Genomic DNA, 15,662 nt, shown 5'->3' with positions numbered 1-15,662 from the left:
AGTAGATCCCTGCCCCTCTTGAACTGGGGAGCCCAGAGCTGGATGCAATATTCCAGGTGGGGCCTCACCAAGGCCGAGTAGAGGGGTCAGGTTGAATAGGCAAGCTCGCCCCCTCCACCAATATTTGCTTTGTCCACCTTACCAAGACAGCAGAGCTAATGAGAGCTTGCTCATTAGTTTTCGTTCAAGACAAATCCCATGCATCATTTACCAGAAGGTAAAAGATAACTTTCTGGTTTAGCAGTGAACAGAAGCCCTTCAATAGGGATTTCTATTTGGCTTTTCTGAGGTTTGCACTAGTTTTTACTTCTCAAAGGAAAAAACAAACCCACGAACAACAAAGACTGACTTGGAAGAGTAAATAAATGCATCATTTGGAGTTGGAGTTCTTTTAAATTGTGTTACACAACACTCTGTAACTCAGTGGACTGCTTCCCTGGCTTGCAAGGCTTATTTGCCTGGGTAATGATACACAGCAGATACGTGATACCAGCCCTTTCTCTTAAGTAGAGTGTCTCATAAAGGTGAAGCAAAGAGACAGCCTCCAGCTGAGAACTGGTGTGACTTAAGAGGACTTCTGTGGTAGCTACAAAATAGCACAGCATAGCATAGAATGGCATAGCATAGCACAGCATGGCACAGCATAGCATAGCATAGCATGGCACAGCATAGGATAGCATGGCATGGCACAGCATAGGATAGAATTGAATCAGCCAGGTTGGAAAAGACCTTTGAGATCATCGAGTCCAACCTATCACCCAGCACCATCTAAGCAACTAAACCATGGCACCAAGTGCCCCATCAAAGTCTCTTAAACACCTCCAGGGATGGTGACTCCACCACCTCCCTGGGCAGCACATTCCAATGGCCAGTCTCTCTTTCTGAGAAGAATTTCTTCCTAACCTCCAGCCTAAATCTCCCCTGGTGCAACTTGAGACTGTGTCCTCTTGTTCTGGTGCTGGGTGCCTGGGAGAAGAGACCAACCCCCACCTGGCTACAACCTCCCTTCAGGTAGTTGTAAACAGCAAGAAGGTCTCCCCTGAGCCTCCTCTTCTCCAGGCTAAGCAACCCCAGCTCCCTCAGCCTCTCCTCACAGGGCTGTGCTCCAGACCCCTCCCCAGCTTTGTTGCCCTTCTCTGGACACCTTCCAGCAACTCAACATCTTTCCTAAACTGGGCTGTGCCTACAAAATTTTCCACAGATCTTGAACAGAAAGGGATAAATTACCATGGGATGTAAAAGGGAAAATGATGATAAAGCCTAAATTATCCCTTTGGTCTGAAATCTAACAGAAAGTTAGTTTTGTAAACTAAGAGAAAGTTAGTTTTGTAAACTAACTTTCTCTCTTTTCAGCTTCTTCGCCCTAGCTAGTTTCTTCTGCTGGCTTTGCTGACCTTAGCTGTGTTCTTTGCTGTGGCTAAGTACTAGCAAAACACTCCCTGCTCTTCTCTCTACCTTGTACAGGAGAGAGGGGAGCAGGGGAGGGGGGAAGCTGTTGGTAGCCCCCTGGTTTTGTACATATTCATTGCATTGCATATTACTAGACTGCAGTTTTGCTTGTAAATAGAGCTCCATTTGCTTTCTGACTGAGCTAGTCTGGCAATTTTGTAGGGGGGAAGGGGGACCATAATTTCAACCCACTACAACTTCCAACCTTAAATATCAAAAGAGCAGAGTCTTTGGAAAGAGCATTGTCTGTCTCACTCAGTCCTACAATGAGACAAGTGAAAACCAGCCCAGCGGTAGTTTACTGAGCATGCACTCCTGTCCCACACAGCACAGGAGGTGTTAAGGAGGCTTCCACTTCTGCTACACAGAGAAGCTGAATTCTGAAACACAGAATCATGGACCTGGATGATCCTTGAACTCTAACAATTCTAAGCCCCCCTGCCATGGGACTCCTCACACTAGATCAAGCTGCCCACAGCCACATCCAGCCTGGCCTTCAAAACCTCCAGGGATGAAGCTTCTACCACTTCACTGGGCAAGCTGCTCCAGTGTCTCACCACCCTCAAGGGGAAGAACTTCTTCCTAACATCCAATCTCAATCTACCCATTTCTAGTTTTGCTCCATCCCCCCCAGTCCTATCACTCCCTGACACCCTCAAAAGTCCCTCCCCAGCTTTCTTGTAGCCCCCTTCAGATACTGGAAGGCCACAATTAGGTCTCCTGGGAGCCTTCTCTTCTCCAGCCTGAACAACCCCAACTCTCTCAGTCTGTCCTCATAGGAGAGGAGCTCCAGCCCTTTGATCATCTTTGTGGCCCTTCTCTGGACACCTTCCAGCACCTCCAGATCCTTCCTGTAACAGAGGCTCCAGAACTGGTCCCTTCCAACCCTAACAATTCTATGATTCTATGACCCTACCTAAACATCAGGTTGTGTCATTTCATTCAGCATTCAGTTCTTCAGCACAAACCATTTGGCAGATGAATTATCTCCCTGCACTCTTATAATTTACTACATGAGATAATATAATTTTATATCAGACTGTGAACCAGACCTGAGTACCCCCCATGAGGAGAGTGCTGATGGATGAGAAGCTGGACATGAGCAGGCAGTGTGAGCTTGAAGCACAGAAGGCAAATCACATCCTGGGCTGCATCAAAAGAAGCACTGCCAGCAGATCCAGAGAGGTGATTCTGCCACTTTACTCTGTCCTGGTGAGACCTCACCTGGAGTACTGCATCCAGCTCTGGAGCCCTCAATATAAGAAAGTCATGGACCTGATGGAACAGGTCCAGAGGAGGGCCATGAAAATGATCAGGGGGTTGGAGCAGCTCTGCTATGAGGACAGGCTGAGGGAGCTGGGGGTGTTCAGCCTGGAGAAGAGGAGGCACCAGGGAGACCTAATAGCAGCCTGCCAGTACCTGAAGGGGATTACAAAAAGGATGGAGAGAGACTGTTTGCAAAGGCCTGCAGTGACAGCACGAGGGGCAATGGCTTCAGACTAGAGCAGAGCAGATTTAGATTGGATGTTAGGAACAGATTCTTTACTATGAGGGTGGTGGAACACTGGAACAGGTTGCCCAAGGAGGTGGCTGGGGCCCCATCCCTGGAGATATTCAAAGTGAAGCTCAACGGGGCTCTGGGCAACCTGATCTAGTTGGGGATGTCCCTGCTGATTGCAGAGGGGGTTGGACTGGATGACCTTCGGAGGCCCCTTCCAACCCAGACCATCCTATGATTCTATGATCAGCTCACACCTTGTAAAGAAAAGCCTTGAAACAGAGCCTGAGGTTTCTAAAATTCGGTTGTGAGCCCTCTGCTCGCCGGCAGCTCAGACCGATTCAGGTTGGTTGTTCCTTTCCTTTATCATTCCAGCTACCAGAAAAGCATTTCGAGTTGGAAACACCAGAGCTGTCGCTCTCCCCTCGGCAGTCTGCCTTACATGGCGATTTTCTCCGTGGCTCTCCCTAAAGCCCAGTACCGCTCATCACCACCGAGAGGAGCCAGCGCCCTGCCAGAGAATTAGATAACCACCCAGCCCCGGCTACCCTTCGAGCAAACCTCCTTCAAACAACATCCTCAGCGCGCAGAAGTCTGGGCATATGTCGACAGAATGAAAGCCCTCTTTGAAAACGTACCTTTGATCACAGGGATGGTGTCGAGAAAGAAACGAGGAGCAGCCTCACGAATGCACCAGAAAACCTCAGCCTTTCATCCAAAAATAGTCCCAAAGAATTACAGCACCAAGCAAGTTGGGTACAAAACCAACATTAAAGAGCAGCTCACACGCTGCAACAGTAACATTAACCATCCTAAAACCAAACAAAGCTCGATGAGAGTTGGGGGGAAATAACAAATAAATGAAAACAACATCTAATCCATACCCCTCCCCCCCAAAAAAATTCCATCATGTCAAAAAAGAAAGAGAGAAACTTCTAAGATGACCTTTGGAGGTCCCTTCCAACCCAGAAAAGTATTTACCTTTGGGGGGAAAAAAAACCCAAACCATAACTATTTTCTCCCACTCTGTTACTGTGAGCATAGTACAGGGCTAATAGTGGGGGAATGGAATGGAATGGAATGGAATGGAATGGAATGGAATGGAATGGAATGGAATGGAATGGAATGGAATGGAATGGAATGGAATGGAATGGAATGGAATGACTCAGGTTGGAAAAGACCTTTGAGATCATCCAGTCCAACCTATCACCCAATACCATCTAATCAACTAAACCATGGCACCAAGCACCCCATCCAGGCTCTTCTTAAACACTTCCAGTGATGGTGACTCCACCACCTCCCTGGGCAGCACATTCCAATGGCCAGTTCCTCTTTCTGGGAAGAACTTCTACCTAACATCCAGCCTAAAGATCCCCTGGTGCAGCTTGAGACTGTGTCTTCTTGTTCTGGTGCTGGTTGCTTGGGAGAAGAGACCAACCCCCAGCTGGCTACAACCTCCCTTCAGGTAGTTGTAGACAGCAAGAAGGTCTCCCCTGAGCCTTGTCCAAATCTAACTCCATCTACCAACAGATTTTCCTCCTTCTATTTTGCAGGCAGGAGGAAAGCAGTAAATCCAACAGATCTCACCTACAAAATAATTTTTGACAGAGCAACATGGAAAAGCACCTTCCTTCTGGATCAAGGTCCTATGGCATAGATGCAGAGCTATTTGACAGCACACATTCATTCAACACTTCTCATACTGAGTCAAAACCCAGCAAGGAGTCTTACTAAAATGGCAGAGAGACCAACCTGTAAGGAGTGCAAGGCAACTCTAACCAGCTGAGCAGAACTCAGGATGGTCTCACACTGCAGAAATGGTCAACAAAATCAGTAAGATGCAGTTCAGTACAGCTATGTACATGGAACCACTGCTGGTATTCAAAAATAAATCCTCAGGTATTAAAAAAAATAAATCAAAATAAACCAAATCAATCAAACGAACACAGGGGAGAAGGGGGGAGAGAAGGAAGAAGGGGGGAGAGAAGGAAGAAGGGGGGAGAGAAGGAAGAAGGGGGGAGAGAAGGAAGAAGGGGGGAGAGAAGGAAGAAGGGGGGAGAGAAGGAAGAAGGGGGGAGAGAAGGAAGAAGGGGGGAGAGAAGGAAGAAGGGGGGAGAGAAGGAAGAAGGGGGGAGAGAAGGAAGAAGGGGGGAGAGAAGGAAGAAGGGGGGAGAGAAGGAAGAAGGGGGGAGAGAAGGAAGATGGGGGGAGAGAAGGAAGAAGGGGGGAGAGAAGGAAGAAGGGGGGAGAGAAGGAAGAAGGGGGGAGAGAAGGAAGAAGGGGGGAGAGAAGGAAGAAGGGGGGAGAGAAGACCTGACAAGCAGCAGCACTGCAAAAAATAAAAAAGGATGCTAAGGTTAGAGAGGCCAAGGTTACAGAGACAGTAACTTGAGCCAAAAGTCTGCTATTAAACAAACAAACACACACACACAATCTGGAGTTTATTAAAAAGAGAAGCATAACACACCAAAGCAAGGGCAGGAGAGGAAATCTGCTCACCTCAGCAGCAGTGAGGCTACCCTGATGCAGCAGCTAGAATACCCTGATGGGTTTGGGGTGTAGGACAGAGATAACTGAGGAAAAGTTAAGAGAACAAATAACAATCATTTAAGAAAATAATAAAACAAAAGGTTCATAAACCCAAATCCCTGGAAAATTTTAAGAACTTGGTTTGTTTAGTCTCTAAGAGTGACTGGGGAGATAATGCTCGGAAAACCTGCATCGTGTCTTAAATAGCTTGACAGCCCTCAGCTATTACAGTCTGTATTAGTCATAGCTATTCCTTGGCTGTTGTTAGATAAAAATATGCTACTCTGTAATTCAGATGTAACAGAGCAACCAAAAACAACTTCTTTTTCCCCAGCCAGCTACTGTATTCTGGTCTCCCTATGGAGGCATGGTCCAGAAAGCCAATCACAACCTAGGCTGCAGCAAGAGAAGCATAGCCAGCACATGGAGGGAGGTGATTCTCCTCCTCTGCTCCACTCTCTGAGACCCCACCTGGAGTACTGTGTCCAGTTCTAGAGCCCCTAGTACAGGAAGGAACGTGTCCAGAGAAGGGCCACAAGGATGATCAGAGGGCTGGAGCTCCTCTGCTGTGAGGACAGACTGAGGGAGTTGGGGCTGTTCAGTCTGGAGAAGAGAAGGCTCCAAGGAGACCTAATTGTGGCCTACCAGTGTGGGGGGCTGTGATGAAACTGTGGACCTTCCGAGGAGCTCTGGTGAGGAGTTCAATATTGAAAACATCACTGTGTTCCCATGAGAATCTGGAATCTGCTGAGGAGAAAGTTCTTCACTGAGAGAGTAGTTGGCCGTTGGAATGTGCTGCCCAGGGAGGTGGTGGAGTCACCGTCCCTGGAGGTGTTCAAGAGGAGATTGGATGTGGCACTTGGTGCCATGGTCTAATCATGAGGTCTGTGGTGACAGGTTGGACTCGATGATCCTTGAGGTCTCTTCCAACCTTGGTGATACTGTGAAAGTCCCTGGACTGAGTGTTTGAGGATGAGAAACAGTGAGATGAGATAGAGTGGCCACCTGCGCTAGCTTAACGAGTAACTATAGCAATGCTACCACTAACCAGGAAAAGTTTGTTAACCAATCACACACAGCCACACTAACAACAGACACACAAATCTCTGTTGCTTTGCTGGAATAAACACAGACTTTTGTCTTTGTCTCTACACTCTGCTGGTCACAAGTGTATATTTTTGTCACTTCAGCCATCACCCCATCCCTATACAGCGACATTCCAGTATCAGGAGGAGGCCATAAGAAAGCTGAGGAAGGAGGGTGTCAGGGAGTGATAGGACTGGGGGGAATGGAACAAAACTAGAAGTGGGTAGATTCAGATTGGATGTTAGGAAGAAGCTCTTCCCCATGAGGGTGGTAAGGCACTGGAACAGGTTGCCCAGGGAGATGGTTGAGGACTCATCCCAGGAGGATTTTAAGGCCAGGCTGGATGTGGCTCTGAGCAACCTGCTGTAGTGTGAGGTGTCCCTGCCCATGGCAGGGGGGTTGGAACTGGATGATGCTTGAGGTCCCTTCCAACCCTAACAATTCTATGATTCTATGTTTCAAACTCCAACTGGGTGTTAAGTTGTGACTATTCATCATCAAGGCACATAAGAAGGGATGCTCATTGGTTTTATCTTTAATATCAAGCTTCCTCCCAGCAGCAGGGTGGGGATAATCTGACCCAGGTGGCAAAGCCAGCTTGTACAAGGTTAACCACTTTTCTTAGTCAATTTGAGTACAGTAACTTTGGATCAAATCAATGCTTGTTCTTGAACCAGCTGCAGGAAACCCAAGCCCAGACTTGATACATGAACTAAAAGGGATATCTCCCTGGAGGTGTTTAAGAAAAGCCTGGATGAGGCACTTAGTGCCATGGTTTAGCTGACTAGTTAGGGTTGGGTGATTGGTTGGACTTGATGATCTTGGAGGTCTCTTCCAACCGGGTTGATTCTGTGATCCATGTGTCTCTCACCCCCGCCAACCCACCACAGAGGTCCTAAAAGCACTGGTTAGGCCACACCTTGAGTACTGTGTCTAGTTCTGGGATCCTCAATTCAAGAAGGACATTGAGACACTTCAACGTGTCCAGAGAAGGGCAACAAGGCTGGGGAGAGGCCTTGAGCACAAGCCCTATGAGGAGAGGCTGAGGGAGCTGGGGGTGTTCAGCCTGGAGAAGAGGAGGCTCAGGGGAGGCCTCATTGCTGTCCACAACTACTTGAAAGGAGGTTGTAGCCAGGTGGGAGTTGGTCTTTTCTCCCAGACAACCAGCACCAGAACAAGAGGACACAGTCTCAAGCTGTGCCAGGGGAGGTTTAGGCTGGAGGTGAGGAGAAAGTTTTTCCCAGCAAGAGAGATTGGTGCTGCCCAGGGAGGTGGTGGAGTCACCGTCCCTGAAGCTGTTCAAAAATGGATTGGACGTGGCACTTGGAGCCATGGTTTAGTTGTCAGGAGGTGTTAGGTATTAGGTAATAGGTTGGACTTGATGATCTCTGAGGCCTTTTCCAACCTGGTTGATTCTGTGATTCCGAAGCGGTTAAAATCTCCTCGGCTCCCCGTGCGTGCGTGCAGCTCGAGGCACAGCCTTGCCTACGGATTTCCCCAAGAGCCACACACTGGGGAACAGAGAGGAACAAGAACAGGGCAATCCCTCAGCCAAGACCAAACACTTTCTGGGCTGTTCTCTTTCGGCCACGACTGGCACAGATCACTTCCTTAGGAAACTGCTAAGGTTTTCCTGGTGTTGATTTGTTTTGTTGACATTTTCATTGTGTGACCCGAGTGAAAGCGATGGCATTTGGCAGCTACTTCCCATCGGTGCTGTTGCTATTAGCTGATAGTGGGGATTTGTTTTCCCTCAGGTGAGACTCAGTGGCATTGTCCCTGCTCTGAGGAACAGAGAGCTGAAGAGACCCCTAGGGAAATACTTCCAAATGCCATGTATGACGTTACTCCCAAGATTTCTTGGATGTGGTAACACTTCCCAACAAAACAATGCATCAGCACACTCTGTGTGTTTTGCTAAGCTGCTGCCCACATTTCAAAGAAACCATTAATCCCAATGCTCAGATGCAGGAAAGAGTGAACTGGGGAGCCCCTCAGAAGTCCCATCCTTAGACTTTGCTTGTGAAACACTCAGAAGCTGAAGCATGTTTAAAACCACAACTTACTGGAAAGATAATGTCCCCTGCTCAGCCTAAATAAAGAACTACTTAATATTACCTAATGCTCGACAGAGAAAGACCTTTGAGTCCCAGTGGACAGCAAGTTCTGCATGGGACAGCAGTGTGCCCTTGTGGTAAAGGGAGCCAAGGGGATCCTGGGTTGCGTCAAGAAAAGTGTGTCCAGCAGGTCCAGGGAGGTTCTTCTCCACCTCTGCTCTGCCCTGCTGAGACCACACCTGGAATACTGTGTCCAGTTTTGGGCTCCCCAGTTCAAGAGAGACAGAGACCGGCTGGAGAGAATCCAACAGAGAGACACAAGGATGATTAGGGAACTTGAGCATCTCCCCTCTGAAGAGAGGCTGAGAGCCCTGGGGCTGTTTAGTCTGGAGAAGAGATGACTGAGAGGGGATCTGATCAATGCCTATCAATAGCTGAGGCATGGGTATCAAGTGGAGGGGGCCAAGCTCTTTTGGGTGGTGCACAGCAATAAGCCAAGGAACAATGGAGACAAACTTGAACAGAGAAGGTTTCAGCTCAGCATGAGGAGAAACTTCTTTCCAGTGAGGGTGACAGAGCACTGGAACAGGCTGCCCAGAGAGGTTGTGGAGCCTCCTTCTCTGGAGATTTTCAGGGCCCACTTGGACAAATTCCTGTGCAGACTACCCTGGGTGACCCTGCTTTTGGCAGGGGGGGTTGGGCTGGATGATCTCTGGAGGTCCCTTCCAATCTCCAATGTACTGTTGATACTATTAATCATATTACAAAAACCCCACTAAACTCTAACTTAAGTTTGTGAAGATGGCACAACTGTTGTGAGTTTAAGCATTGTTGTTGCCTGTTCTGGGCTAATATGGTTCAATTACTCAGGTCTTAAAATCCCTGCTAAGAAAAGCCTCTTTATTCACAGTTCCAGCTGCTAGAGTGTGTGGTTTTTCAGATAATGTCACTGGAATTGAGGTTGCTAAATGAGCACCAGAAAGCTGGAGCTAAGCAGATAAATTACATAATTTCCAATTGCTTCCCCCTAAACCAGGACCCCAAGAATTAGAATAGAATAGAATAGACCAGACCAGGTTGGAAGAGACCTTCAAGATCATCAAGTCCAACCTATCATCCAACACCACCTAATCAACTAAACCATGCAACCAAGCACCCCATCCAGTCTCCTCCTGAACACCTCCAGTGATGGTGACTCCACCACCTCCCCGGGCAGCCCATTCCAATGGCCAATCATTCTCTCTGTGTAGAACTTCCTCCTAATGTCCAGCCTAAACCTCCCCTGGCGCAGCCTGAGACTGTGTCCTCTTGTTCTGGTGCTGGTTGCCTGGGAGAAGAGACCAACCCCCACCTGGCTACAACCTCCCTTCAGGTAGTTGTAGAGAGCAGTAAAGTCACCCCTGAGTCTCCTCCTCTCCAGGCTAAGCAACCCCAGCTCCCTCAGCCTCTCCTCACAGGGCTGTGTTCCAAACCCCTCCCCAGCTTTGTTGCCCTTCTCTGGACTCGCTCCAGCAAGTCAACCTCCTTCCTAAACTGAGGGGCCCAGAACTGGACACAGGACTCAAGGTGTGGCCTAACCAGTGCAGTGTACAGGGGCAGAATGACCTCCCTGCTCCTGCTGGCCATACTGTTCCTGATGCAGGCCAGGATGCCATTGGCCCGCTTGGCCACCTGGGCACACTGCAGGCTTATGTTCAGCCTACCATCAACCAGCACCCCCAAGTCCCTCTCTGGCTGGCCGCTCTCCAGCCACTCTGACCCCAGCCTGTAGCTCTGCATGGGGTTGATGTGGACAATGTGCAGAACCTGGCACTTGGATGTGATCAATCTCCTGCCGTTGGACTCTGCCCATCTGCCCAGCCTGTCGAGGTCCCTCTGCAGAGCCTCTCTACCCTCCAGCAGATCAACTCCTGCCCCCAGCTTGGTGTCGTCTGCAAATTTACTGATGATGATGGACTCAATGCCCTCACCCAGATCACCAATAAAGATATTAAAGAGCATTCTTCTCCCTTATTTTCAGACAAAACATAAGGATCACCATCCTCACAGAGTAAAGACACAAAAATCCCTTTTAAACACCCCCCCAGAATGGCACTCCTCATTCTCTGGGAGAAATCAATGATGCAATACATTCCACCTTCCTTTTCCTTCGGTGGTTGGTTGGAAAATTACTTTCAAAACATGGCCTGGTGGTTACACATTCACACATTTCCTCAGAGGAGAAACTTAAACCTTCAGTTTTGTGGGTTTGTTGGTGTTGTTTGGTTGGGGTTTTATTTCAGTTAGCACATTCTTAATAGTTTACTGATAACCTAAGAACCTTCTAAGACAAATGAGGCACCTGAAAAGATAATCATACAATGCTACAGAAGCAAGAAGAGTGAACAAAAGGGAAGGTTTACTTGTAGCCACTGCTTACTCTATGAGAGACTTAAAAAAAGGGCTCCAAGATATGTCAGGGTTTTGTTGTTATAAGACCTGTAGCTTGCATAGAGAAAGCAGCCTCTAAATAACTCCATGTATGGACAGGGTAATTCCAGAGCAAGAAACACCCTATTTCCATCTGGCCTTGGACTCTGTTCCAAAATAAGCATACCAACTCCAGAGTTACTCAGGGTAAAATAAATCCATACCTGATTTTATTCTACAGCAATTCCTAAACACACTGTCATGAATACACCAGGAATTTGAGGGGCATGTTTCCTGGGGGAGTCTTCTGGCTAAAGGGACCCTTTAGGGACCCTAAAGACAACCTGCGCTAGTGGAAAGCATCCCTGTCCATGGCAGAGGGGTCAGAACTAAATGATCCTTGAGGTCCCCTCCAACCCTGACAACTCTGTGATTCTGTAAATCAGGGCTAGACCAAGCTGTAATTAGGCTGATGGTTTATCCCACTTTCCCATTAGCTAAAGCCTCCACAGCTTAAATTCATAGCCTGGGTGCTGCCAAACCCACAGCTTTGAATGAAAAAAGGAAAATGACATGAAGGGGACAGTAAGGTCGAATTTGCTGTTTATGCCTAATGGAATGCTGCACGTAGCTCAAGAGCTGCTCTGTAATGAGGACACACTCACTGGAGTCACGCAGCTCAACAGAGCTACCTCGAAACTGGATGGGTTTACTGCATCGCTGGCTTGTAGCAATGCCAGTCAGATGCAGACAGACAGACTTCTTAACCTTCTGGCTGAGAAGATTAAATCCTTAACAGAGCGAACTCTCCCCCTTCTCCCTCCCGTTCCCTCATCTTTTGCACCAAGTAACAAGGGACACTTGAGCAACCCACCCGAAAGAGAAAACCTCCTCTTTCTGGCGTTTCTGATGAAACAAATAGGCTGGCCCTCCAACGAAATAGAAACAAGTATCACCTTACAAAGCTGGCAAAACGCGAGTAGGTAAACAGGATCCTTCCAGTGAATACCAGGGCAAAGGACCAAGTCTCTTCCTGGCGTCCACATTGCCCTCTATCAAGCAGCTGTGAGGAATTCTTATGGTAGGAGCAACCCCCCCAAAAAAATCCATAATAACCAACCCCCTGTGACAGCGTCTGACCACTGTCACTTAGGAAAACATAAACAAGGTCATTCAGCCAAAAGATTTTATTCTTGTCTAGGATCAACTGCTTTATATGGCTTTGCTACCAAATATAGAAACATTATCCCATGTGTAAAGGCACTATTTTTAAAGATTGTGCTTTTGGGGGAAGAAACAGAATTGGGTGGGTTTTTTTCCCCCTCTTAAAAGTTCTTTTCATATGCATATTAGAACCATAGAATTGTCAGGGCTGGAAGGGACCTCAAGGATCATCTAGTTCCCACCCCTCTGCCACTGGCAGGGACACCTCACACTAGATCAGGTTGCTCAGAGCCACATCCAGCCTGGCCTTAAAAACCTCCAGGGATGGGAAAGATCCAAAGACTGTCAAGGCAGGAAAAGGACCAACCAACCAACCACGTTATATAGACTGAACTATATATGGCTTCACTCCACTCACTTCAGTGGTGTGGTGAAATCACTGCAGAACTTGAAAACAAAACCCCAACCAGTTATCTCCCTTCATCTGGGAACTCCAAGATTATTTAGTAACTCTGGTTAAGCTTTTCCCCACATTTAATTCCCTCCATAAATTTCAGAAGACAATAAAGAAACACTGTTCTAAAATAAGCCCTTGTGTACAGCAAGCCAGGCGATTCTTTTAGAAGCTATGAGCAAACGTCTGATTAAGATGACAAGCCACATGGAAACTACTTCCAGAATCAGACTTAAAGGGCACTGTTACCAACCAAATTTGGCAGACAAGGAGTCATGACGAACCGCAAAGGCACGCAGCAGCGCATTGAAACACACACACACACAAAAGAGAAGTTGGGAATCATCAGCAAGTAAGACAGCAAGGCACTTGTGTCAATTCAGCAAAGGCAAGAACAGAAATGGGACAAACCCTGAGCATTAAATGCTGGATTCAGATGAACGTCAGCTGTGCCAAGGTGGGAGAGAAGCTGCCTCTTTCCATTTGCTGACTGCTTGACATAAACAAGCCTTACCGGTAAGGCAAAGGATCTGCCTCCTGCAGGCATCTCTGATGCCTTTCAAGAGAGCCCAGTTTCAGAACCATTTTAACAGTAACAAGAAGAAGCCTGAAAGAACTAAAAGCATAGCATAGATAGTGTAAGGCTTGGTACTTTCCTAAAGAGCCGTGTTTAAGGTCCAAACTCTTAAGAGCTTTGAAGTTTATCGCTGGGTAACAGTGGGCATCTATCCTTAAGTGTAGATATCTATCACTAGGTCTGGTGCTTTTAACATATGGTTACCCCTACCTAAGATCCCTGCACCTTCAGGCAGCCTTTAAGCTAAGGGGACGATGACTGGAATTTACTTCAGTTCAAGTGGAAAAGCCAATCTGCCAAATATCACAACAAGTTCAGCTGAGTCTCATCCTTGTTTCCATAAGTATTAAGATGCACCAAGTACAGCTACAGCAGCTGGGAAAGGTGACACCAGGTAATAAATTACACCTTCTTCTTCCCATCTACTGTATTTGTCAGTAGCGAAGCACAGCACAAAAGCAGCAAGGGAGCACACTGAAGTCTCCCTTCGAAAAACACGAGCAAATTCTGAAAGTCTTTGTGAAGTTTAACGTCCTTTCTGGTTTTGTTGGTTTGGGTTTTTTACTGTTATTATAACCAACGACGCACAATTTGCCGAGCAGGCGTCAGGAGCCCAACTGAACTAATTACGCACTCGGTCAAGAGCTACTTCACCGAGCCAACTATGCTGCTGTACATCCCAGAAACTATCTACCACGTTCCAGAGTGGGAAGCGGCAGCGACGGCAAAGGACGCCCGGAGCAAGGGGTCCGCGCACCCTGTCCGCCCGCGGGTTCAGGCGCTGCGGCGGCGGCTACGGGGACGCCACAGCGGCACGGCCGGGATGAAGGGAGGGCAAACCCTGCCGGGCGCTCGCTCCGTGAACCAGGGCACAACCCGAGCACCGATCCCAGCCCGCCCCCTCCCCCGCCGCTCTCCGCAGCGGCGGGCGGGGGGGGCCCCTCTCAGTTGGGACCCGTTCCTCGCCCGTACGTCGCCTCCCCGCCACCCCCCGCCACAGCCCCAGCAGGTGCGACCCGGCCCCCCGCGGGCCGGCGTGGAGGCGGAGAAGGGCCGGCTGCCCGCCGCGGCTCCTACCTGCGGCTCCTGCGGCGGCCGCCAGCACCAGGCAAAGCACAGAGAGGAGCAGCGGCGGCGGCGGCGGCGCAGCGCGCATGAGGGGAGGCCCGAGGGAGCGAGCGAGCGAGCGGCCCCGGCCCCTCCCGCCCCCCGGGATCGCAGTGACGGGCCCGCCGCCCGGGGAGCATGACGGGAAATTCCTGGGCACCGGCGGCCAACGCCAAATATGAACATAGAGCCGGCGAGACACCCGCCGCCGGCCCGGCACAGCACAGCAAAGCGGCCCCTGCGCCCCGGCAGCCGGCGGGGAGGGCCAGGCCGAGCCCCGACCCCGTCCCGCTACTGCGGCGCGCCTGGAGCCCGCTGTCCCTTCGTTTAAAGGGGGAGCTTCGGGAAGGCCAAGGGAGCCGCTTTTCGCTATTCTCCTGCCGTTCCAGTGGGGGCGGGAAGAGCGGGGTGCACGGCCCCGGGCTCCTCTTTCGCAGCGGCGGCAGCTCCGCCTCGGCCGTGACCTACCTGCGCGGCGCCGGCCGTGAGCGGACCGGGGGCAGAGCTGGCAGCGGGCGCTGCGGGACGCGATGGCTCCGGCCCACGGCTCCCACTTGCGGCCAGAGGCCAAGTGACTGCGCTAAACTTCATCAGAGGCAGCCGAGTTAAAACAGCCCCTGCTGCTCACCTTGCCTCTCAACAAGAGAAAAGAGGGGAAAGAAAGGCGGGGGAGGGGTGGTGTAACAATTACAGCGAAACTCCCCCTCCTCCCACTCCCCTTCCATGAGGAAGGGCTAAAAGGGAAGGGGGGCAATGCACGTAAATAAATTGACTCGCGCACCCTCCCTTGGTCCTCTTGCTCCACAGCCTTTCGCTACAAATTGTCACTAAAACCATTTTTAAACAGCGTGACCTTAATGTAATGGGGGGGGGGGGGGGGGGCGCGCGCGGGAATGCCTGCGTTTGCTGTCACTCTCATGAAGTCCTCAAGAAGATTCTAGCTGAAAATACATGAAATAAACTAAAAAGACTATGCTACGACTCTCCACCTCTGCCCTTTAAACAGCTCCGATGGGACCTGAAGATAATGCCCCTGCACTCTAGGTAACAGGCAGGGGTAACTTTATTGCAGCTCATAGTAGCACTGGTGCAGCTTCAAAACACTTAACACTAGGTGGCTACGATGAATGAATCCCCCCCTCCTCAGCCCCCAGCTGAAAATAAGGACTTGAGCCAAAGAGACAACCAAATACCTCAAAAGTGACACACATGTAAAAATCCCTAATAAACCTTTAATTAATGTTCGTTTTGGTTTGTTTTTACAGGACAGGGTGACAAATTACAACAAACAGCGGATTGCTCGCAAATGTTCAGGTATTATACACAGTCCCC

General features: G+C 49.3%; 1 protein-coding gene across 1 annotated transcript in view; it reads right to left on the bottom strand.

The window, feature by feature from the left end:
• The window catches only part of MSRB3 (methionine sulfoxide reductase B3), a 103,635-nt gene extending 89,119 nt beyond the window's left edge, over window positions 1-14,516 (bottom strand). The window contains exon 1 of the mRNA XM_054178856.1: window positions 14,301-14,516. Coding sequence (XP_054034831.1) covers window positions 14,301-14,516 — 216 coding nt within the window. The remainder of the gene's footprint in view (window positions 1-14,300) is intronic.
• Window positions 14,517-15,662: the final 1,146 nt, after the last annotated feature.

Source organism: Dryobates pubescens, chromosome Z (genome assembly GCF_014839835.1).
Source record: "Dryobates pubescens isolate bDryPub1 chromosome Z, bDryPub1.pri, whole genome shotgun sequence".
Taxonomy (NCBI): domain Eukaryota; kingdom Metazoa; phylum Chordata; class Aves; order Piciformes; family Picidae; genus Dryobates; species Dryobates pubescens.
Note: the sequence above shows the minus strand (reverse complement) of the source record. Positions and strands in the feature narration are given on the sequence as shown.